Source organism: Delphinapterus leucas, chromosome 4, assembly GCF_059928025.1.
Source record: "Delphinapterus leucas isolate spDelLeu-1000000601 "Yukka" chromosome 4, BTC_Dleu_Yukka2, whole genome shotgun sequence".
Taxonomy (NCBI): Eukaryota; Metazoa; Chordata; class Mammalia; order Artiodactyla; family Monodontidae; genus Delphinapterus; species Delphinapterus leucas.
In genome coordinates, this window is record NC_143132.1 from 95427354 (window position 1) to 95452417 (window position 25064).

General features: G+C 42.1%; 1 protein-coding gene across 6 annotated transcripts in view; it reads left to right on the forward strand.

Moving 5' to 3' along the window:
* TNIK (TRAF2 and NCK interacting kinase) overlaps nt 1–22398 on the forward strand; it is a 410885-nt gene extending 388487 nt beyond the window's left edge. For 4 of the 6 annotated variants that reach the window (XM_022572342.2, XM_022572349.2, XM_022572299.2 and 1 more), the window contains 10 exons: nt 1784–1948; nt 4053–4164; nt 4965–5135; nt 6926–7069; nt 9664–9798; nt 13178–13278; nt 15768–15917; nt 18197–18356; nt 18593–18732; nt 21155–22398. In XM_022572342.2, the coding sequence (XP_022428050.1) occupies nt 1784–1948; nt 4053–4164; nt 4965–5135; nt 6926–7069; nt 9664–9798; nt 13178–13278; nt 15768–15917; nt 18197–18356; nt 18593–18732; nt 21155–21238 (1362 nt within the window). In that variant the 3' untranslated portion in view covers nt 21239–22398. Of the gene's footprint in view, nt 1–1783; nt 1949–4052; nt 4165–4376; nt 4464–4964; nt 5136–6925; nt 7070–9663; nt 9799–13177; nt 13279–15767; nt 15918–18196; nt 18357–18592; nt 18733–21154 lie in introns of all 6 variants that reach the window. The other 2 variants (XM_089910873.1, XM_089910872.1) reach the window with 2 other exon arrangements.
* Nucleotides 22399–25064: the final 2666 nt, after the last annotated feature.

Below are 25064 nucleotides of genomic sequence, written 5' to 3' on the forward strand. Positions count from 1 at the left end.
TTCCAGCCAGAGGCAGGTGCAGAGCTATAACTGCAAGACCAGGACAGGCTCCGGAAGGAAGAAGCCAGGCCAGTGAGGTGGTCAGAGAAACAGCACGAAGCCTTATTGCCATGCCAGCCCCAAACAAGGCAGGGAGTGTGTCTGCGTTGCTTCTGATCGATTCCTTCATGTTCAGCAAAATGCTTCACACTTAGTAGACACTCAGAAATGTTGGGCAAATGAATGAAAAAGAGAAAAGGCAAAGAGGGAATCATTACTTAATCAGGTCTGCTGTAAGAAACCTCAGTGAGCCAGTCATATAAATGTGAAATCAGAAAGTGCAATACTAGCCAGGACTACAGTATGGGCACTGGCTTTTTGGGAGCAGGATTTTCTTTTAATTCTGTATGTCGGTCCCTAGCATCTTCGAGAGGAGGCTTTGCTCTCCACGGCAATGATTTCCAACGTGTTAGGTCATGCAACCTTATCAGTAAGAATTTCAGGGACTGCCACGTAACACAGTGTATTTATTTGTTTACAAATTATGCATTTGTCCTACTGCACTAACATTATATGCTTTATAAAATACCTTTAAAGGACATTAAAAAGGAATGCTATAGGCTTCCCTCCACAGCTCGGTTTATGCTGACTCTGGTGGCCGCCTGGAGGAGATCCTGGAAGGGGAAGGGAGGGGAGAGGTGGGCTCTGGGGATGGGTGCGAGGACCTGACCCGAGGTGGGAGGGATTGGCCCCTAGGGGAGGGCTGACCCAGCTGACTTAGTGGCCCAGAGTCTCTCCCTCCCTCCCAAACCTCAGAGGAACGCTTTGCCCAGGGCACAGATTCCTCAAGGGCCTGGATGGCTCTGGAGGAAGGGCCGCGGGGCCTGAGGACTGGGTTCCTGCCCCTGCTTGCCCACTCGAGCTTCTGGAGCAGGCAGTGGCGTCCAGCCAACGCAGGCACACTCCCGGGCTCTGCTGCCTTCACCATCTTGGGCTGTGTGATCTTAGACTGCTTATTTAACGTCTCTGAGCCACAATTAATAAATGAGATAATATTTGTGTGGGGGGGGGGAAAGGATGCCATAAACAATATTTCAGATACTTTGTCAGTCATGATAACTTCTTTTTTTTTTTTTTTTAACCAGCTCCTGGCACAAGCCACCATAGTTGCTTACCGAGAGATTCAACATTAGTGATAGTGAATGTAAACCCACATTTTCAAATAATCTTTAGATCATTTCCATGTTTTCTTTGTAACTCTCATCAGATATGATTAGTTAATCATTGGTTTGACCTCGTGACTGACAAAGAACCCTGTGATTTGGGAATCATCTCTGCATTTTCTTGGAGTACACTGGGCGTGAATTATTAGTGTTACATCTCATCCTACTGCTTCTTTTCAGCGATATTTTAGGTGATGTTTCTGTTTTGTGGGTTTGTGTCTTTGTAACCTGGTGATGTGACCTGGTGTGTGTGCACAGCACACACGCACACAATGCACAGCCCCCGTAGTGCCCCTCCACCCGCAGCATTCCTGTCTTCCCACAGGGCACCTCTTCATCGTATGCGACCCCTGACTGCCCTTCATGCAGGAGCATAAGGCCCCAGCGTCAATCCATGTACTAAATATTAGCAAAGCTTAACTTTTTTCTTATTTTCTTAGATAAAATAGAAATCTGAATATCTTCCCACTCCCCAGTGGGACGGTTTGCAGGCCACCGCAGCTGTGCTGTGTGAGGGGTGACATCGCTCTGTGGCCTTTGCCTTCCCTCTCTAACGGCCGCCATGTGTTGTGCCCCCTCAGACGTCTGGAGAGAAGAAGCGATCTGGCCATAGTGACAGCAATGGCTTCGCCGGCCACATCAACCTCCCGGACCTGGTGCAGCAGAGCCATTCCCCTGCGGGGACCCCCACTGAGGGCCTGGGGCGCGTCTCCACCCACCCCCAGGAGATGGACTCTGGGACTGAAGTAGGTGCTGGGCGATAGCCACAACAGCTCTGTCCTCCGGCGGGGGGTTCTGAGACCGCGGGCCCCTCAAGAAGGAGGCCTTGCCAAGCTCCCAGAAGCGTGTTTGGTTGGGTTTTATTTTACTATGTCACTACTTATGCATATGATCAAATGGACCAAATCCTAAAAGCAGAGCAGTGAAAAGTTCTCAGGTAGCATCTGGACCAAAGCCTGTTTTTACAGAAGCAAATAGTGAGGCTCAGAGAGGTTAAGTGCCTTGCCTAAAGGCACACAGCTGTTGTGTGACACAGCTGGGACCAGAACTGGGACCTACTATCTCCCAGACCAGGAAAGGAAACTTCAACCTATAGTGATTCCAAGGCCAATAGTTGAGGTTCATAGTTACATTAATTTAGTCAAACTAAGTTTGACTTAGGTGAAATAAGGTTGAAATGATTTGTTTATGAAAAATAAAAATAGATACGTTCTCAAAGTGGTCATCGTCCTAAACTCCAAATCACACAAGAAAGGGAGAAGTGGGATATTATCTTTCCTACACAGAAAAGAGTCTGGGGGTAAAAAGCCGGAATAAACAATCTGCCGGGAAGTGCTTGTAGATGTCGTTGACCGAGCTTGACCATTCGGATGAGATCACAGTGCTTGGTCATGTTTCATAAATAGTCCTTTGAATCACACATAGGCCCTACATGTGTTTATAATGCATACAGTTTATAACGCTGTGTTTGAGGTTGTCCATGCACTGAGTTTTTATGATGCACCATTTGGATTCTAAAGCTATAGAGCAGGTGAACTTTGCCGCAAGGAAAAGAACGTAGAGCACTGTTATAGCTTCATGCACTGTGGACAGTTGTTTTCTGCCTGACTTTGGGTACCAAGGAGGACTCCGTGCGGTCAGACCCTACTCTACATTCTGCTGCTTCCCCAGCTCTAAGTGGGAATGTCAATACTTGCACACCTCCTTCATAGACTTCTAAAGGTCAAAGGAGAGAATGTCTGTGAAAGTGCTCTGTTTGGGAGGGGTAGTCCTACCTTATGGAGGATGAAATGGTTTTGATTTCATAACATGAAGGGGAAATCTTGCATTAAAGTCAGATTGGGCCTTTGTGGTTTTCTCCTTATGTGTTTAGGGGTCTTGGGATACTGGTTTTATTTTTAAATAAAAACCTGAAAAAAAAACTAAAAAAATTAAAACTTAAAGACATTTATCCCCCAAAAAGATGCTTCTGACACTGAGTGCAGATCCGTTTATAATATTAAAAGGACTTGAGTGTAAGTAGGAGTGGAGATGACAGACAAAATTGGGAGATGGTTATTGAAGCTCCTTTGACAAAACTCAAAAATGGAATATTGGGACATGAAGCCTTGATAGTTTACTGTTCCCTAGTTTAGTTCTGAATTCATATCTTAATTGTGCTCTCTAAGCCCTTGAGATTATTTTTTAAGTAAGCCCTTAAGGTGTATTGCCTGCAAACCTAGTATCTTCATGAAGTTCCCACATAGGGCATATAAGTGTCCTTTTAAGGAAACTATCATAGAAAGGAAAAATCTTCATTCCCTGGATGAAATTGTCCCTGAATTGCAGATTTTAAGGCTTCTTGAGCCAACACCAATCCACCTGCATCACCAGGCCAGCATGGAAGGCCCCAAAGGCCCCAAGAGGGAGTCTTTGGTTGATCATGTGTTCAGGATGAAGGATGCTGTGTAGCTATGCTTAGTTTACTGCCAATTTGTGTCAGCTTTTCTTGAAGCCATTTGGTCAGTAGGAGATTGCTTTTACTTCAAGGGAGAAATAGGCTCTGTCACTACAGCCATCTTATCAGATATGAAGGTGCTACCTATGGTCCATAATATAATTTGCTCGCTACAGTTCTTGCAGCCTGATGATTAATGAAACCCTGCGAAGACATAATGGTTAGTGAGGGACCAGTATCAGTAGAAGCTGGAGAGAGAAGCACACACTTTGACTTGGGGGTCAGAGTGTGAACAGGTGGATGGTTTGAAGAGTCTCTAATAATTTTAAAGCCCAAGTAAAGTATTATTAGCGTCGTTTGTTGCTACAGTATTTATCTATCTGCTCTTCTGAATCTTCTTGCTTATTGATTAGTATGGCATGGGAAGCAGCACCAAAGCCTCCTTCACCCCCTTTGTGGACCCCAGAGTGTACCAGACGTCTCCCACTGATGCAGACGAAGAGGATGAGGAAACGTCAGCTGCCGGTAAGCTGGAAGGCCCCGATGTTTTAGAAACAGCTTGGTTTTCCTTTCTGATATGACCTGATAAAAAATGAATTATGAGTTCAATAGTTAAGCCATTAACTGCTTAGGCCCTGTCTTCAAGGGAAGACTTTTTATTACTTTTTTTTTTAATAGGATTCCTCAGACAAAGTTCTTTCTATTTTTTTTCATCTCTTCTATTTTGATTCTGGTAGGAACCCAGAGGTATCCAGGGGCCCTAGGAAAAGCTGTTCCTCAGAGATCTCCAAACTCACCACACATTTCTCAGAAGCAATTTCTGGGTACAGTGCTGTGCACGCAGTAGACAAGATAAATGCGTGTTGAGTTGTGTTGAGTTCTAGGTGTGTGCTTCCCACTTCAAAAGTCTGGCTGATTGAGAGGACAGTCTTGCTTTGTAGAATTCTGCAACTCGCTAACCATCAGAGTCAACTTAGGCCAGTGTGTCAGTTGATAATGTGGAATTTCAAGAAGTGAATCTGTCCTGCATGTATTACAGGAGATGAGGATGGTGTGTTTAATTTTATGAGATGAATATTAATTCCCTAAACTACTCAAGCAGTGTCTATAAGCCTGTTTTACTAACGGATAAAACACTGCTTTTATGAATGACATACTTTATTCTACTAAAAAAGTGTAAAATATTTATAGTTTCGGTGTTTCTTTGCCTTTATCATAATGCACACTAAACAAGGAGAAATCATAGTTATTCGAAGCCCCTTTTCCATATCTCCATTGGTTATATTTTAAGATGCCACTGACTTCTCTGATTCTTTTTCTCAAAGCTCTGTTTACTAGCGAACTTCTTAGGCAAGAACAGGCCAAACTAAATGAAGCAAGAAAGATTTCAGTGGTAAACGTAAACCCAACCAACATTCGGCCTCATAGCGACACACCAGAAATCAGAAAATACAAGAAGCGATTCAACTCCGAAATACTTTGTGCAGCTCTGTGGGGTAAGTTGGTGCTTTTTTTACCATTCATGAATGAATTGACCCTCAAACAGGAATCTTACTATCAGAAGAGTGCTGATTGAATCATGGGTGTTAGAGACCCGATTTGGGACTGTCTCGGCCTCAAGAGAGACCAAGAGCAATTTTATATTTAGAAAGCACTGATACCCTAACTGATACAATTTTATATTTAGAAAGAACTGATACCCAGGATAGCAATGAGATTCAGAGTGACCTTGTCACATAACAGTGATGGGCTAAAGCCAACAACAGAACTAACTACCACTTAATGTATGCCCACTCTGTGCCCAGCACTGTGCGATGTGCCCCACGTCCTGTCTCTGTGATCCGTACAACATTCTGCAAGGGCAATAATGGCGTGACCTTCATGTGACAGTTGAAAAAGCAGCACAGAATATTTTAGTGAATTGCCAAAGGCCATACCAGTAGTAGTAGCAAGATAAAACTTGAAAAGGACAACAAATGAAGAGCCTTCCCTTTTAGTTCAAAACATCAACCTGCAGTTCTTGTGAAAAAGATTTTAGCTGACCTCAGACTCAGTATAGGTGTGATGAGATTCTGTCAAAATCCTGGTCTGTGTTACCATAAACATGACATACAGTTCAAGGAAGGACATGGCTCATTTGCACCCATCTAAAATACTACACCTAGTTTGAAGCACCACAATTTTATAAGGGCAAAAGCATTTGAGTTGTTAGCAGGGATGAGCACAGAGCCTGGAAACCATTTCAGGGGAGTAAGGCTCTGTCCTCTGGAGAAGAGACTATTAGAAGACAACAAGATAACCCTGTTTCATATTGACTAACATGTGGTTGAAAGAGCAGACATTCACGTTACTTAGAAGACAGATGTGCAGTAAGCAAAAGAGGTGGAAAAGTTACCCGTTCCTAAATATAGGCCATTGCACGGCTGAACTCACAATGTGTGCACGTGTCTGTGTGTATGTTGGGAGTCAGGGGTGTTTATTTGCCTAGAGATGAATTTTCAAGATTGTAGCCATCCAGACAAGACCACTTACCTACCAGAGTTTTTGTAATAGGAATTACTGCATGGGAGGTGGGCTGGACTAGAGTTAGATGCCTGAGAAGTCCCTTACAGCAGCGATCCACAACCTTTTTGGCACCAGGGACCGGTTTCGTGGAAGACAGTTTTTCCGCGGGGGGCGGGGAATTGGGGACTCCTGCCTTACAGTCAATATTTCTGTGACTCTTGGGCTATTAATACCTGCACTTGAATTGGCTTATCATTTCCCTAACAAAGAGCAGAACCTTAAGGTGTGGGATGTAAATTAAGCTCTGGTGTGAGAAGGAAGAAGGGCTTTTCTTCCAAGAGTATGGGAATGGGGCACTCTATTATATGTAGAAGGTGGGTAGGCTAGAAATCACTGCATGAATAGGAGTGGGGTGAACCTTGGGGAAGTCTCGAGGTGTGATTTATAGAGAGAGCCAAGAAAAGGGTGGGTGTTACAGGAAAGGAACTAGCGTCACATCTGTGCCTCAGGCTCCTCTTGAGAAGAACTCTATTTTAGGTAGTAAAGGGCTACATGTAATGATTGCTGCTACTACTTTATAAAAGAAAACTAATTTCATTACCAGAGGGACAGTGATTTAATTACTGTCTCAGAGCTACTACTTCTACACTCCCTACTGTAGTACCTGCTTGCCCATTAGTTTATATTTACAAGTCACAGTTTCTTAGGTTTTAAAGGGACCCTGGATGCGGAAGAGTAAAGTCCATAAGAGTCAGTCTTGGGATGCTTCTTAAATTTGCAGGTGTAAACCTCCTGGTGGGAACTGAAAATGGCCTGATGCTTTTGGACCGAAGCGGGCAAGGCAAAGTTTATAATCTGATCAACCGGAGGCGATTTCAGCAGATGGATGTGCTAGAGGGACTGAATGTCCTCGTGACGATATCAGGTATGTTGCTGGGATGACCAAGTCCTCCAGGTCTGCACAGTTGGGAAAGGTGATCACCTCACTTCTGAAGGAATAGTAAGCTCTGCCCTTCCCAGCCGACGAGCAGCACGATAAATTATGGCAGTAGGACCAGAATGACATCACCCATGTTTTGTAACTCCAGAGATTCTGACCTTCAAAGGGAAGTCTCTCACCTCTGCCTGAAATCTGAATCAGACAGAGACATACCACCACGGCTGTGTACATATGGGCCTTCACCCTCTGCTGGGACTCAGCAAGGATCCTTTTAAGGTGTCTGTACTCCAGTCATTGCCATCTACTCTCAGATGGAGAATATAAAAATGTAGACTTCTGGATGAATTGGGAGATTGGGATTGACATATATACGCTAATATGTATAAAATAGATAACTAATAAGAACCTGCTGTATAAAAATTAAAATTAAATTAAAATTAAAAATAAATGTAAGCTTCTGGGAGTGAGAAATTTTGTAAGCAGAAATTTCTCTGGTCTCTTTTCTTATAAGAACTGCTTTAGTTCATAGTTCACTGACATTTTAGCAAGTGCAGCTGGCCCATTGGGTGATTGAGTCTGCAAGGAGATTGGAAGGTAGGAATCATTGCCACCCTCTGCAGCTTTCCCCTTCTCAAAAAGAGCTTAAAAAAAAAAGAGACAAAAGTGAAGACCTTACTACTGACAAGTTAAAAATGTAACCTGAAGGAGTCTACGTTCTTGAAAGTTTTTTCTTTCGGACGGTGTTTGAAGGAGTTTAATAAATAATACCCCTCTTTTCCCCTCCTATCCCATCCAGTATGAAACCGAGAGTACCCCTGCACATTAGAACCACCTGAGGAGGTGTGAAAACTCCAGGATGCACCCCAGACTAACGGGTCAGAATCTGGGAGTGTGGCCCAGGTCTCAGAAGCTTTCATGGCTCCGGAGGTGTCTCCACTGTGTAGCCAAGTTTGAGAACCAGCCATTGTTTTGCAAAGAGAAACATAGGGCTCCTCTTGGGTTGAACCTTGAATAAAGTTTAACTCTTCAGCTGTACTTCTGTTTTGAGAAAAGGCCCTCATGTGATGCTACAATTTCCTCTTTTGCCTGTCCATTGAATGCTCAGTTTCATCTCTTTTTATTCTCCCCAAATAAGGGTTCGCCAAGTAAATTCTTCTTGTATTATCATTTGAGTTTAATTCAGTGTACTCCTTTATTCTGGGTAATGCGTTCTTGATTGCAACACCCCCAAGTCAAATTTAAAACCGTACATCTGCCAGTCACCTACCAAAAGTGGAAATGATACCAGAAAATCCATGTTCAGACTTCATTATGTTGTTAGTGACACATCCCATTTTTAAAAGTGTAACCATTTCCTATTATCATGAGGTGCATAGGTAGGGAAAGAAGAAAATGAAAACAGAAGCCAAATTTTATTGAACTGCCCTCGGATCTGTGTTGGCACAGAGAGGAGAAAGCACCAGCCCTCCTGCCCATCCTAGCTATAGAAATCAATGCATATTCAAGGCTTCTGGTTATAAAAAGGAATAGTAACTGCACGTGGTTCCCTTAATTTAGGTTATAAATGTACTCTCCTGTCAAATCCAGTGTGCAATGCTTTAATGAATTCTTTTCTTCTGGTATATATCACAGCTGCAAAATATGGAACATTTTTTGACACCTAAGAGAAGTGAAAGGAAAATAAGTACCCAAGAAGTATAACCCACAGGCTTAAATTACTGATCACTTAGGAAAAGCCACCCCAAGGGACATCTTCTTATCTGGTACTCAGATAATCTCAATATATTAAATTTTGCTCCTCAATTTAAAACTCCTCAATGTTTTTAAGATGTTTCCTTATCATACTAAGAATTCTTTAGTCCATGATCTCTTTCTCATCATTTACCAAAGGGAACTTTTGTGTTTTTTTTCCAAGTATACATCTTTTTCTCCATTCTTCTTTTTGTTTGACACTCCTTTCAGGGATCTCAGCACTGTAAACATGTCCAAGGGTTATTTTCTGAGCCCTGATTGCCATCATTGAACTTGTTTCTCATATCTCCTTAAGAAATTCCTTTTTCTGTTTGGTAAAATGAAACTACTACCAGCTGTCATCTTTAAAGTAATAGAGGAGGCGAGTAAGGGGGGCTCTGCATTAACATATGCTGTTGGGTAGAAGGTAGTCACACATGAGTATGCTAAAATGTCCAGTTGTCAGAACTCCTTCATGTAATTAGATCTGGAATGTTTTGGAACACTGATCAACCATTCCGTTACAGAATTAGGTCTTACTGAGCAGACACTGCCCTTTGGACTGGGAGGAGAGAATAAGAGCACCTTGCTCAAATAGAAAGCACCAGAAGGTAAAGACAAATTATGCAATGGTTATTTGCCCAAAACACTTGGACCTGTTTTGATCGTAAGTTCTGGCAGAGACAATACTTTGATGATGCTGGAGACACTGGTTATTGTGCCTTCACACATACACAGACACACACACAAGTGTAAATAAAAATAAATAAAATAAAATGGAGATGGAGAAGGATTGAGAGAAAAAGCTGTCTCAGGGCCTTGAAATTAAAGTTCTATTACTTCAACAGGAAAGAAGAATAAGCTACGAGTTTACTATCTTTCATGGTTAAGAAACAGAATATTACACAATGACCCAGAAGTAGAAAAGAAACAAGGCTGGATCACTGTTGGGGACTTGGAAGGCTGTATACATTACAAAGTTGGTAAGTCTCAAGACATGGAATTGTTTGGTCAATCCAAATTATTCAGTTAAGTTTCATTTAGTTTTTTTCCATCAGATATTGATGATGCATTTGTGACCAGTTTAAGACACTGCTGGAACCTTAAATATACTTGCATTATTTCCCCAAAAAGTTAGATTGATGAAGTTCAAAGAATGCATTCAGAATAAAGTCTTAGGCTCCAGTTTGAACTCGCTCCCAAAGACCCATTAAAATAACCGTGTAGAAATAAAAGTGCTGTAAACCTACAAGGACAAAGGGACCAGGAGAAGAGAAAACAGATAAGAGATGTCAACAAAATTGAACAAGAATTGTTAGATGACTAGGAACAGAACTAGCTGACCAGGAAATGCTGAATTCTAAGTCTGCTGTGAGGAAAGTCATCAAAATCAATCCAGTCACTCAACAGAACTCAGAAAGGGCCAGGACCTGAGGTCCCAGGTGTATCTGAGGTGGAGGTGGAGGGTGGGATTGAAAATGGGAGGATTGTTGGAAAGTTGATGAACAGCAAATCCTCCAGAACCCAGTCAGGCAGCCACCCTCCTTGACAGCAGCAGAAGATGAAAGGTGGGCACAGCCAATCTGTTGATGGGGAATATTGAATTATAAGGACACATTGATACACACACAGACACCTCCTTCCCCTGTTTGGCACCCCAAATGTTGCCCGCCATGCTTATACTCCCAAGCAAGAGATTGAAAGATGGTCTTTGGAGAAACTAAATGGCCAGCAAGAAAAGATGTTGAGGTACTAATATTTGAAATGCCGTGAAAAGAGCATGCTATCTAACCACCTTAAAAGCGAAACCCATCAGTCGATAAGCCCACTAGAGCAGACAGTGGGAAAATCCACTAATGGGAAGGAAACTTAAACAGAAAGAAGGGACTTTAGAGGAAACAAGGATAATGAGGAGTGGAACAAAAAATTTTTAAAAGAAACTATCAATATAATAACTTCAGAGAGATTAGAAATACTGTTTCCATAAAAGAAGAATAGGTGTTATTTTTTTAAAAAAGATGGAACAGGGTTGGAGAATGTCATTCAGAGACCAAGAAAAAAAATCTTGGAAATTAAAATATATTGGCAGGAATAAAAAATGCAGTAGAAGGGTCGAAAGACAAACGTGAGAAATGTCCTAGAAAGAAGAATGAAAAGAAAAGAAAAAAGAGAGGATAGGTAAGAAAATAAAAGTTTCGGTCCAAGTGGTTCAAAACATAAGTTACGTGAGTTTTAGGAAAAAGATTAAGAAGTGGAAGGGGAAGAAAGCATCAAAGAAAGAATACAAGAAAAGTTTCTAGAATTAAGACCTCAAAATCTCAAATTAAAAAGATTCACTGAGTACCTAGTATAGTGAATGAAAAACGAGTCACAAGAGGACATAGCAACATGATATTTCAGTACCCAGGAAATGAGAAGGCTCTTAAAGCTTTCAAATTATAAGTAAATAAATAAACAGTTTACATGTAATAGACACAGAATTAGGTGGCCTGGGACTTACAGCAGTACTAGAAGGTTAGAAGACAATGGAGGGGACTTCCCTGGCAGTCCAGTGGTTAAAACTCCACACTCCCACTGCAGGTGGCGAGGGTTTGATCCCTGGTCAGGGAACTAAAATCCCACATGCCGTGCAGCGCAGCCAAGAGAAAAGAAAAAAGACAATGGAGCAAGGCTTTCAAAGTTCTAACAGAAACATTTTTTTCACTTAGTATTTTATAACCCATCTGTATTAGCCAGGGCTCTCCAGAGAAACAGAACAAGCAGGATGTGTATATATATAGAGAGAGAGAGACAGAGAAGGAGAAGGAAGAGGTACCTACAAGAAAAATAAAATGTTACTAATAGATTACCTGCCATATTTGACTGTACTGACAGCACTAACAGAAAGTTTCCATGTGCTTAGAGATAGATACATAGAAAATAAGGAAGTGAAAAAAATTTGAAAGCAAGAGAGGAATTATAATAATGGTATACTACATGCCTCATCTATGAACAATAATGATTTAAACACAGGATATTGACTTAACCAAAACTTGTAAATATAACTATATTGGAGGTGTGGGGAGGAAGAGATGTGTACGTTTGAAAGAGAGATCTAGAGAGAGGAGATTGCTATAAGAGACTAGACCCTTCCATTCTCCAGAGTCAGTAGGTAATATCTACAGCTGAAAAGAGTTATAAATAACATTATCAGCACGTCATTTAGAAATATGGAGGGCTTCCCTGGTGGCTCAGTGGTTGAGAGTCCGCCAGCCGATGCAGGGGACACGGGTTCGTGCCCCAGTGCGGGAAGATCCCACATGCCGCGGAGTGGCTGGGCCCGTGAGCCATGGCCGCTGAGCCTGCGCGTCCGGAGCCTGTGCTCTGCAACGGGAGAGGCCACAACAGTGAGAGGCCCATGTACCGCAAAAAATAAATAAATAAATATGGAAATAAATCGCTGAAAAAGTATTTGAAAGTATATTAAAGATAGAATAGTAAACAGGAGAGGCATGCTACAGAAAAAGAGCTCAGAGAACAAGAATTTGGTCAGTTATCTTGGGCTAAATTCTTTAGGACACAGAATATTCTGTTTGTTCAAACATTTTATAAATAAAAAGACTACCATGTGTACTGTCTTAGTCTGTTCAAGCTGCTATAACAGAATACCACAGACTGGGTGGCTTATAAACAACATGAGTTTATTTCTCACAGCTCTAGAGGCTGAGAAGAGCCAAGATCAAGTTGGTGGCGGATTCAGTATCTGGTGAGGGCCTGCTTCCTGGGTCATAGACAGTGGTCTTTTTCCTATAACCTCACATAGCAGGAAGGGAGAGGGATCTCTCTGGGGTCTCATGTTAAGGGCACTAGTCCTTTTTGAATTCCTAATAACTGGAATCCAAATTTGAATAATAAGCGAACAGCAGCCATTATGTCTCTACCCATTTGTTGATTTTTCTACCATCTTGCCATACCGGCTCTCAGCTGCTTATATGTGGGTGAACATAAAAGCCAGGCAAGGAAACATGAAGGATTTTTATACAGATTCTTCTTACAATAAGTAATTCACATCTAGACCTAGTGCTTAGAGGCAGTCCTAAGCCAGTTACATCTTTAGATGAAGAAAAGAGCCTTCAGTATGAAGCAAAAGGCCTCAGGTATCCTGCAAACCAAGTACATTAAAGGAAGTTAAATCTGTATCTATGAGAACATCCCACACCAGAGCATTACCCTCAATCAGGATGATATATATGTGTGTATGTGTGTGTGTGTATATATATATATATATATATATATATATATATATAGTGGTTTACACGTTCTTTAATACAAAAACTTGAATGAATTAATGAACTATTTTAATTCATAATTTTTCTATTACAGTCAAATATGAAAGGATCAAATTCTTGGTGATTGCCTTAAAGAATGCTGTGGAGATATATGCTTGGGCTCCTAAACCATATCATAAGTTCATGGCATTTAAGGTAAGTAGGCATGTGATTACCTAACAAGGGCTTGTTTTTTTATATAGTTTAGGTTCCCATCAGTTAACAGTGGTTAACTTACACATACACTAGTACCAACTTTTCTGTATATAATAAACCTCTTTTAAAAGTGTAGGAGCTCTTATTTGTTATTCTAAAAGTAAAGACTAGGTATTAGTAAATACTGTTAATCAGTCAAATTAAAATTTGGGTACACCCTCCTCCATTTCAGGTCTATGCACCATCATCTCTAAGTGGCATTTAGCATGGAATGGTGACCAGGCAAAGCATTCATTATGATATTAGGCAATGAGATTTATTATACACCCACCTAACTAGGGCACTCTCTTGATATTTCGTCTGAAAAAGGCAGACCGACAGCAAACAGCACTGAATCTCAAGGCTGAACTGAGTCTCTAAATCTTGTAATCCTTGTAAGCCTTTTGGGGAAAAGTCGCTAAAACTGACTTGATGCTCATATATCCCCATTGCTGTTGGACTTCTCTGAAATGAATACTGAATGTAGTCACATATGGAAATGGCCTAGTTTCTCTGCATCCTTCAATTTTCATTGCTGTTTCATTTTTTATCTTGTCTAAGTCTGTACCCACTGTGGTTGGCTTGATAACTCATGAGCTTCAACAGAAGTAGGATGGGGAAATGCTGGTCCCATTGACTCCAGATCATGAAAGCTGACCCCCAAATGCCAGAAGGACCAGTACTTACAGGCACTCTGATGTTTTCAGAGCTGCACAGCCTACCCATAGCCAGTGTGAATTTACCTTCTGTTCATTCTTACTCTCTGCCTACATCTCTCTCTTTCTTTATATCTCCTTGGCCCTCACTTTTTCTCCCCACCTTTATGACTATTATCTTTCTTTGACCCTTTATGTATTTTCTGTTGCCACATATGCCCCGTGAGGGCAGAAGCTGCCTTGGGAACATTACAAAGCCCTCTTCAGGGCTGAATCACCCCCACTTCTATCTTGTTCCTTTAGCAGGGCAAGGACTTCATTTGTGATGTGCTCAGGAAGATGCGAAATGGGCCCCACTCGTTAACCCCGCTTTTATGGAGAGAAATGTTTGGAATGCATTGGGTTAGTAATAACACTTCAGGGATGACTCCTGACAGCTACAGCTGTGCTGCTGTCCCGCCAAAATCTCTCTTCACAAAAGCTTTTCAGTCAAGATCCTGTTCCTGTTCCGGTTCTGAAGTTACTGTCATCAGTGTACTAGCCAAAGTGCAGGATTGACTGCAAAATGCTTTGTTGAGCAAACCATGGCCAACCTAGAAAGAGGGAAGAGCAAAGGCAAGGACTCGAAGAGGAAAGACTGGAGCCGGCAGGGGATCGAGCCCTCCCGTGGGACAAGGAGATGAGGCTCGAACCTCCCATATATGAGAATGATGTTAGCAAAAGAGAAGGAGGGAGGGGTCTCTTAGGTGACGGTGACGTGATAGCCGAGGCACTTGTGGCTTCACAGATTCTCGCCCAGACTTCAAGGCCAATACAGGTGGAGTGTGGATTAAATAATGGCAGAGGAAAACAGAGGAACACTTGACAGTTAGTTGGGGCTTAGGCTCTGGAGTCTCACACACAGAACTTTGATAAACGTGGCTGGAGCTCTTTTTTTCTTTTCCTTTTAAACCCAGCTAGCCAACGTAAGCCGTGAGTCTTGAGATGAATCATCCCCACCGTCCTCTATCGCCCAAACCCAAGTCTCAGATCTCAACGTTAAGTTTAGAGAAAGCGCCAGCCTGATGTGTATTCACTCACCCAGGAGAGTCAGAACCAGAGCATGCCTGTTAACCCTGAACAGGCTGAGCACAGGGCTGGCCCACCTGCCCACCCAGTCTGTCTCTGAAAAGGTAGTAGCCATGCCTGGGCCTGGCTGTCCCTTGGGAAGGAGAGGGGCCAGAGAGGTGACTGGACCTTCTTCTTGGGGAAAAGGCCAGAAATAAACAGGGAAGAACAGCAGCACCCAGACACCAATTTTTTTTAATTTATTTATTTATTTTTTTTGCGTTACGCGGGCCTCTCACTGTCATGGCCCCTCCCATCGCGGAGCACAGGCTCCGGACGCGCAGGCTCAGCGGCCATGGCTCACGGGCCCAGCCGCTCCGCGGCATGTGGGATCCCCCCGGACCAGGGCACGAACCCGCATCCCCTGCATCGGCAGGCGGACCCTCAACGACTGCACCACCAGGGAAGCCCACCAAATTTTTAATATATGATGACACTATAAAAACAGACAACTGTCAACCAGCTTCGCTGCCCTGGAGCACAAGGGGTAGAAAAAGGGGAACAAATGGATGCTAGACTCTTCCTCCCAGAGTCAGAATATGAATAACCCTAAAATTGAAAGAAAGATTTCCTAGCTTTTCAATTTAAGAAAGTCAGACATTAACTTCCACAGGAAATGGCTAAAGGAAAAATTTATTAAGGTAACGTCTTTGAATGATGTGGGTACTCATGGGGTGATTTTTAAAGTCTTTTGCAGATCTCCAGCACAAGCCACTGCTTGTTGATCTCACAGTAGAAGAAGGTCAAAGATTAAAGGTTATTTTTGGTTCACACACTGGTTTCCATGTAATTGATGTTGATTCAGGAAACTCTTATGATATCTACATACCATCTCATGTAAGTTCCTGGAAGCAGACTGTCAAGACTCTGTTCCACAACCTGTGTGTATAGATTTGTTTTTGTGCATTTTTAGTGGAGGTCATGCTAACTTTTACTAATCAATAAAGCAGATGGACTTATGGTCTTCACTAAATAGATGAGGCTTTTAAGTCATAAAACATGTAGCTTTAACTGATTTTTATGGCTGCTTAAAATTGAGTAACACGTAATAGCAATTATTTGCCATTTACTGGACATGTTGTCTCATTGGATTTTACATTAAAATACATACAGTGGTTTTTGTTCAAGGGCATAGATTCTGTATTTTAAGCAAGACTATAGTAGATGAGCTTCTATCTTTAGTTTTTGAAGGAGATTTGTTCATTTTATGTGGGAGAAGTCCAGTGATCCCTTTTCTGCTATCGTTCCTCTCTTCAAGTGGAGGGCATTGTCACGTGGCGGAATCAGACACCCTGGAGCACCTGCTCTGGCTCTTGCATGTATTCCCTTTACAACAGTGGACACATTAGGCAGCCTGTCCAACCCTCAGCTTTCACATCTGTAAAATGGGGCTAAGAGGACCTATCACATAGGGTTATCGTCAGCATTAAGTGAGGTCATACATCTAAAGTAGTTGGCACAGGGCCCTGCAAATTGTACTATTAATATTACTATACTGACACATTGCCTAAAATATGACTTTTAAGGGACGTGCTGCCCATGGTTTCATGTGGTAGGATGAGTGCAGTGTAAATTTTGTTTCCTCTAACGTTCCCAAGGCTAACATACAGTAGAAATTATTCGTCAACAAAGTCTGAGACCTAATCTGTTACTGTTTGGTATTTTGAGACTTTAAAGACTTTACTCCAAAGGAGCACAACAATTGAAAAACGTTGATTTGGGGCACGGCACACATACGTCATTGGTTGTTACATTACAGCTTTTCTCGTGTGTGTATGTGCACACAGGACTCACAGCCTGTGCTCTTGGTGAGGGGACTGGGCTGTCCCCATCATCATCCTGCATCCCCTCATTCCTGTCCACCATGTACCTACTGGACGGCCACGACATTCTCGACCAGGGGATCGCAGCAACACCACGTCTCTTTTCCCAGAACAAGTCAATCTACACTTATCTGAATAGTATAATTTTTTTTTAGTGAACGGTAATTTTAAAATTTTTTCTCAACGAGCCATTAATTTGGACTACAGTAAGTCCCCTACATAAGAACGAGTTCCGTTCCGAGAGCAAGTTCGTAAGTTTAGTTTGTTCGTAAGTCCAACGAAGTTAGCCTAGGTACCCAACTAACACAATCGGCTATGTAGTACTGTACTGTAATAAGTTTATGATACTTTTCACACAAATAATACATAAAAAACCAACACAAAAAATAAAGAAAACATTTTTAATCTTACAGTGCAGTGCCTTGAGAGGTACAGTAGTATAGTACAACAGCTGGCGCTCCTTAGCAGTACCAGCTACATCACTGCTGCTTTTACTCTTGCTTCCGGACATCCTGGGCTTGAAATAATGATACTGTACTAGTGTCCTCTATACAGTACTGTAAAAGTAAAGTACACAAAAGCACAACCACTTGTAGAGGATGCATGCACGTCACAATGTACACCAGGCACGTGAATGCTGGACATGCGAACACACGTTCGCACCTTGGAAAGTTCACACCTTGAAGGTTCGTATGTAGCGGACTTATTTAGGCACCCAGATAAACTATCTGTATTGACTGTTCATAGCCTGTTTTGGTCCCACCTTTTGGCCCCACTTGGGCTGTTTCCATCAGATCCAACTGGATTGCATTCTCCTCATCTTTTTTGGAAGTAGATAGAAAACACGAGATTTTCAATGTCCACGGGAATGTGCTCAAATCCCAATTCTACCACCATATCCTAGTGCAGCTTTGGTCAAATTACATAACCCCTCTGAGATGCAGTTGCTTCATCTGTAGACAGAAATATCTAGCATGGGGAGCTGTTTTAAAGGCCAGAAGTTATACATGGAAAGGGCCCACACTTGGCACAGGGCAGGTGCTCCATAGCTGTAGTTGTTGCTTTTAGAACAGGTAAATTGCATTCTCAACCTAGTGCCTAAGTTTGTATTTACCAGGGTATTTGACAGGTCGGTGGTTAAATTAAGCAAAACAAAACGTCAGTCTCTAGAATGTAAATGGAAAAGGGAAAAGAAAAAACTCTTTTTTTTTCTTTGCAATTCTTAGAGATTAATAGCTAAGATACTGTCTTATTTTTTAAAAGAATAATGCCTGGCCTTTCTTTGTCTTCTAGATTCAGGGCAATATTACTCCTCATGCCATTGTCATCTTGCCTAAAACAGATGGAATGGAAATGCTTGTTTGCTATGAGGATGAGGGGGTGTATGTAAACACCTACGGCCGGATAACTAAGGATGTGGTGCTCCAATGGGGAGAAATGCCCACGTCTGTGGGTAGGTTAACCATTCCTTATCTCCTTCAGCAGTTACACCCCCCAAATGAAACGAAAGTCAAGAAATGTGAAACAACCATTTGATTCCACAAAAAAAAAGTCTGTGAATAACACTTGTAAGACTTGCTTTGTTTATCTCAAGTCGTTTGTCATTTTTGTGGTTAAGATGTGAACAGATGCTGTGAGTTATTGCCCATCTAATGTTTTTAATGCAGTTTTGGAAATTCCTTTTGACAGCCTACATTCATTCCAATCAGATAATGGGCTGGGGCGAGAAAGCTATTGAGATCCGGTCAGTGGAAACAGGACATTTGGATGGAGTATTTATGCATAAGCGAGCTCAAAGGTTAAAGTTTCTATGTGAAAGAAATGATAAGGTAAATCCGTTTCAACATTTGCATTAGTGTTTGCATTTTAAGAGACCACCAGGTACCTGTGAAACCTTCATTTTCCTTTATACTGATTTGAATCACATCTGTGTTAAACAATCAATATTATCTTGAAATGGCATTATTTGGTTTGATTCACGTGAACCCTCAAAATATATTATTCACGCATCAAAAAAGACATAAGGGCTTCCCTGGTGGCGCAGTGGTTGGGAGTCTGCCTGCCGATGCAGGGGACACGGGTTCGTGCCCTGGTCCGGGAAGATCCCACATGCCGCGGAGCGGCTGGGCCCTTGAGCCATGGCCGCTGAGCCTTCGTGTCCGGAGCCTGTGCTCCGCAACGGGAGAGGCCACAACAGTGAGAGGCCCGCGTACTGCAAAAAAAAAAAAAAAAAAGACATAAAAACATCTAAAAAATTTCTTGTAAACTCTTTGTAACTTGTGTGGCTTGCAGGCCTTAAGATGACTCAGCAAATAACCCAAATTCTCCTAAGCACTTAGAAGAGCCGGCCTCTCATTAGTCATCTCACAGTGGGTCAACTTTATACCCCACTTTTAGACGTTTCACAAAATCACTATTGGGACGTAACCCATCACATTATATTCGATTTTAAATGTAAAACATTTGACATGTAGAAATATAAACTTTTTAAAAGTGTCACCCATACCTTAAGGAATGCACAATCGCAAACTCAACTAGTGCCATGTCTTGTGTCATTCCAGCCATGTTTCTTCTGAAGTGTCATAGGGGGACTGTTTTCCAGTGAAATCGGCGGTGTTCGTCTGGCATGATCAGTCGCCCAGAAGGCGTGTTCTGCAGCAGTGCTGCTTCTGCCTTGCCCTCCCTGTAGACTATCCCAAAGTTTTTAGTAGCTAAGCTCTTCTGTATTTGTGAATTCATCCTTTGGGACTATGGCCAAGTTAGAAATGCTGTCCCCAAAACAGCAGACATAAACATCTATAGAAAAGAACGTGACAGGTTGAACAGACCTGCATCTCTTGGTTCACTCCCGTTCCCCAGAAGCCAGGCTGGTCTTAGTCTGGCCCTGGAGTAGCCAACTATTCTGACGTGGTATGGTCTGGTGTGGTCTGGGTGGACAACAGCTGGGGATGGCAAGGATGGTCCCAGGCCCTTATCAGAATACACCAGAAAACAGACCTGACCCCTAGTAAAATTCCAGCCCCCGCCTAGTCTCTGGGAATCATAAGACTAGGAGCGATCTGGGCACGGACACCCACACTCCAGTTCATTGAAGTCCCACCCCAGAAAGCCAATTTCAAGTCACGACCACACCCTCAGCAGCAGGCTGGGACCACACCAGCATCTGGAGCCTGAGGTTTAGAGCCAGGGCTCACAGAACCTGGAGAGAACAGCAGCCCTTTCTTTCCCTCATTGTGTTCCCATGGGTCCTCTGTGCTTCCCCGTTTTGATTCACTGACCCTAACAGTAGCTTTACTTACGTGTATGTAGCATTAGCTGAAAGATGAGCATTTCCACAGAACTTCCGAAGAAGTTGTTGGGAGAGACAGCATTCTTCTGAAGAAACTGTGGGAATGAAGTAGCAGAGACTTTATACTAATGACAAAAGTAAATGCCTTGGACCAGAGTTTGGTGTTGGCTGACTGAAGGACTGGGCCACAGCCCAGAATATTATTTTGCTGGGCAGTGGTTCACTGATGTTCAGCTCAAGCAAGCAGTACCCCAAATTTTGCTCGCTTCTCTCAGTCGTTTGATAAGATGATTTAGCAGACCCAGGCCGAATGGACTGTGGTTCCCCTTACTAATGCCACGATCTCCTTTGGCCTAGGATATGCATTCATCAGCAGAGGAACCAAGCATTAACTCTTGGAATGCCAACGTGAACAGGCATTAAACACCTTGCCCTCTCTGACCAGAACCACTTTTTTTTTTTTCTTAATTGAGAAATGAAGTTGTATAGTAGCCAGTAAGCCTCAAATCCCCCCTTGACTTTGGAAATGTGAGAGGATTCTCTTCATTCCCAAAGTCTGCCCTCTTGTTATTAGGGGAGAGAAAAGGGGAGCCCCTGTGGCTTTCCAGAAATTAACAAAGGACGTGTTGTGTCCTAGACCAGAAATCCAGCGTATTATCCTAGCCCGAAACTCCCTTGTAAAAAGTGAGCGCCCAAAGGGTTGTTACAAGTCAAGATATAGCCCCTTCTGGGTCCCTGAAGGCCAATGCCACAGTCAGTCATAGTAACCTTCATAGGAATAAAGGCAGGAATGTTTACAGAGGATGCACTGAATTAAAAGGCACTTTATAAACACCAGCCATTAAGTCTTAAGAGCTGACACGTGGCAAGGATAGGACATGTGAGAGAAAATGGATGGACGGTTGAAGAAAAGAGGGAAAGAAACCATGCAGTTGAACTAACTTCTTTTTAATTTCAAACAGGTATTTTTTGCATCCGTGCGATCTGGAGGAAGTAGCCAAGTGTTTTTCATGACCCTCAACAGAAATTCCATGATGAACTGGTAACAGAAGAGCACTTGGCACTTATCTTCATGGCGTTATTTCTAATTTAAAAGAACATAACTCATGTGGACTTATGCCAGTCTAGAGGCAGAATCAGAAGGCTTGGTTGACCATACCACTTTACCCTTTTCCTCTCCCTCCACCCGTCCCAGTACAGTCCATCTTTCAATGTTGCAGCCTGGTTGAGAAGGAGAGAAAAAGGTGGCAGGAATTTCCAGGAGATCCCCAAGAATGCTGCGTTGTCTGTGGACAAAGGTGGACCATGTGCTCTTCGGAGTTAGGGATAGAAACAAATATTGTGTGCTCTTATGATTAAGCTGTGTTCTGGTGGGTTTTTGAGTTTTATTTTGTTTCGTTTTTTTACCTTTTTTCTTTACCCCTTTACTTTGTAAGAATGGGGAAAGAATGCATACTGAGAAAATGTCTGTTTTTAATTCTGTCTGCCTGCTAGCTTTAAGTATACAATGTGTTGTAAAATTTCCAATTTCGAATGGTGAGAGACAGCACAATAAATGTACCTTATCTCTTTACACTGAAGGCCATAACTACATAGTGGGGTAATTGTAGAACTCTTTTGCCTTCACGAACCCAAAAGGTTGCTTTTTGATAGCAACTGCTAATGGATTTTTAAAAGAGAAGAAAAATACTAGTTTTCCCCACTTTCGGGAAATAGATTTTAAATGGCTAAACTACTAGCCTTAGACTAATAAAATCAAATACCATTTCTGTGAGCCTGGCAGGCCCTATTTTATATGGCCCTGTACAGAACAGAGTGTGTTGAATGGGATAGCGGTGCCATTGAGTTGAGTTGGCTCTAGTGAATGAGGGACTCTATAATACAACATTGCCTCAGCGATTATGCAACAGATCAGGGCAAAAGATGGGATGACAGAGGGGGTCAGACAGAAAGAGCTTCTGGAAACAAGCTAAAAATGTATATACACACACACACTTTTTTTTTTTTTCCAAATGCACAAAACTTCCCAGCTAAGAGGTCACTCTGTTCGGGCTTCGTTAGGAGTTAAGACTTTGTTCTTTCTGGGAATTGGAGAATAAATAAGATCCAGGCTCTGGTCGTTCCCAGCGTTCTCCTGAGGGTGCCACTTTCCCAAGATGAAAACTGTGACTGAAAAACTAATAATAATAAATGTTTCTGAGCTGCCTGTGTTCTCTCTGGGTTGGTGAGAGAAGGGGCTAGACTAGTAAGCCTGCCTGAGACCCAGCGGGCATCGTTGCTTCAGATGTTATAGAACTAGAAAGCAAGGCTTTGGCCAAAATTCTGAGACCCTAATCATTTTACCTTCCTCCAAAGTACCCAACATACGGTAAACAACATTTGTGCAGAATTTGTATGTATTTCGTTCAGGTTGACTCGTGTCCTTATAGACTCTTACGCGGATGATTCGAACTTTTACGTGACTGTCTGGGATTTTTTTTTTCCAAAGCTACCAGCATGGCCGCCTGTGGTATCAAGGTGTTGCAAAACGATATCTGTGTCGCGCTTCCTGTTTTAACCTACCTCGTTTCGTTTGTTTTGTTTCACTGTTCATCACAGCAGGGTTATCTCCAGGAGACATATAGAGAGCTCAGCTGGCAATCTCGGGTGCACTTAATATTTTAAAATAAAACAGTAGTTGACCAAATTGTTCCTCTTGAAAAATTGAAAAAAAAAAAAAATCCAACAACGACAAAACTGATGTGGCTTGTTTCTGGAGAAAACAATTACTCTAAAGAGATCAAAAAAAAAAAATCTGTGATCCACTGATTTTGCCTAAATACGTGAGCAGCTGATGTACTATTAATGAGAACGAAATACACGTTAGGAAAATGGCGCCATTTCAATCTGGTGGCTTGGGCAAGGGGGGAAACAGGGAAGGGGAAATATTCTAGTTCTGTTATAGATGATTCTGCCCCTCCCGTAAAGGTGGTTGTCATTTGCATTTATTTTAAGCAGGTAACACAGGAATGGAATTGAGGATTATCTTCAGGCAGTCACCAAGATGTCCTCATCGTGGTCCCTTTAGTGCTCAAAAGCAATGATATCCTCCCGTTCTCATTTTTACTGCTAAGGTTCTGCTGCTGAACAGTATTATCCTCACAAATTCCGTGCAACAAATTCAGCAATAACGTTTTGGATTGAATTTAGCAACTACTGTAATTGGATGCTGACGTGGACAAGATATATTGATTTGGGTCTCATCCCCGCGTGTGATTGCCACCAGCTCTTTATATTGCTGCTGTGGTATTTTAAACCAGAAGCTTCTTTAAATTATGTTGCAAACTGATCTTTGTTTTTATGTTTTGTTTTGTTTTGATTTCTAAGTGGTAAGTTCGAAACACACAGCTTTAAATGATTTTTTTATTGTGGGATTTGGGTACAGTTAAGAAATAAAAGGGAATCATTGTGTTTAAACATAAGGTAGTTTGTGAATGTATTTTTTAAAGCCTAGATTCATTGAAACAAAAAATCATGAGAGAACAATATTAATGCAGTCTTGTTTACAGTATGTACAGTGACATAACATAGAACATGAGCTTTTCTGGTGCCAACAACAATAAAACACAGACGTTAAACATCAAGCCATGCCTTTTATATTTTTGTACAAATATCTTACACAGAGTACAAGGCAAAACCAAATTTAACAAGGGCCCCCCACAAAGCTGTGCTCCTTAAAAGATTTCTAAAGAATTCTTTGAAGCTTTTATCTCCAAAAATACATTTTCCTCCATCAGGACTGGCCCTAGCCCTGAAATACTGAGGCCTAGGTCATGCAGAATATTTCAGAATAACTATTCTTGGGCCCGTAACAATTCCCAACTTTTTGGTTTGCTTTAATTCTTTATCCTTTTTTTTGGGGGGGGGGCAGGGGTGAGGGGGTGGTTGTGCTTTTCATCCCCCTTAATATCATCTTAAAAATAAAATGAGCCAGTTCTAGAGATAAAATCCCCAGCAGGAAAAAATAAAACTAAAAACTGAAACTAGTTTCAAGACCAAAGAAATTTTTATGAAGATTTCTATACAGAGAGAAACTGAGCCCTCTCTCCCTCAAAGTTAAGTTTCTCTAGATCTCTTCTGTCCTGGCTACTCTCAATTGATAATCATGCAGTAAAATCCACTGCAGCTGCTCACACCATCGTCGTGGGCCGGGGTCTGTCAGGTGACTATCATTGCTGAGTGCTGGTCGGGGACGCTAGAGAAGATTGCTCCATGCAGTGGGTAGTAGGAACAGCGGACCTGTAAGATCCCTTCAGATGGGGAGAGTACTCTCTCTCCATGCCAATTACATTCAGACCGTTGTCCTTGCACACAATATAAGTGAAGACAGCTTGCACCAAGTGCCACATAAAATCTAATGACTCTATTTAGATATCATTTTTCTTGAAGACTTTCGAACAGTGCTTCAAGAAGGCTTAGAGCTACTGCAACGGTATAGGTTAAGGCACAGATGACATCCCACAAGGCCACTCAAACAGGGACTCCATTTTTCTAACACTTTGACACAGCTTTCCAAGACACGCTTCTTACATACGTTGCATCAAGTACACATTTTTTAAAAGCATCTTAATTCCTGGTTGTCAAGACCTCCTAACAGTTTTCTGTCTGCTCTTGTGACTTATTGATAATTGGTGTCTCTGGTCCCTCCTGTGCAATAGATTAGAAAGAGATGTGAAATTCAGGCTGGAGCCATTTTGGTTTTGTCCATTGCCAGACAAGAAGCGGCTGAAGTCTGACCTCACATTCCATGAAGTTTAAAAAAAAAAAAAAAAAAAAATGTTTTCCCTACTAGTATGTGTCCCACTTCCTGTCACTGTATTCTTGAAGTGTTGA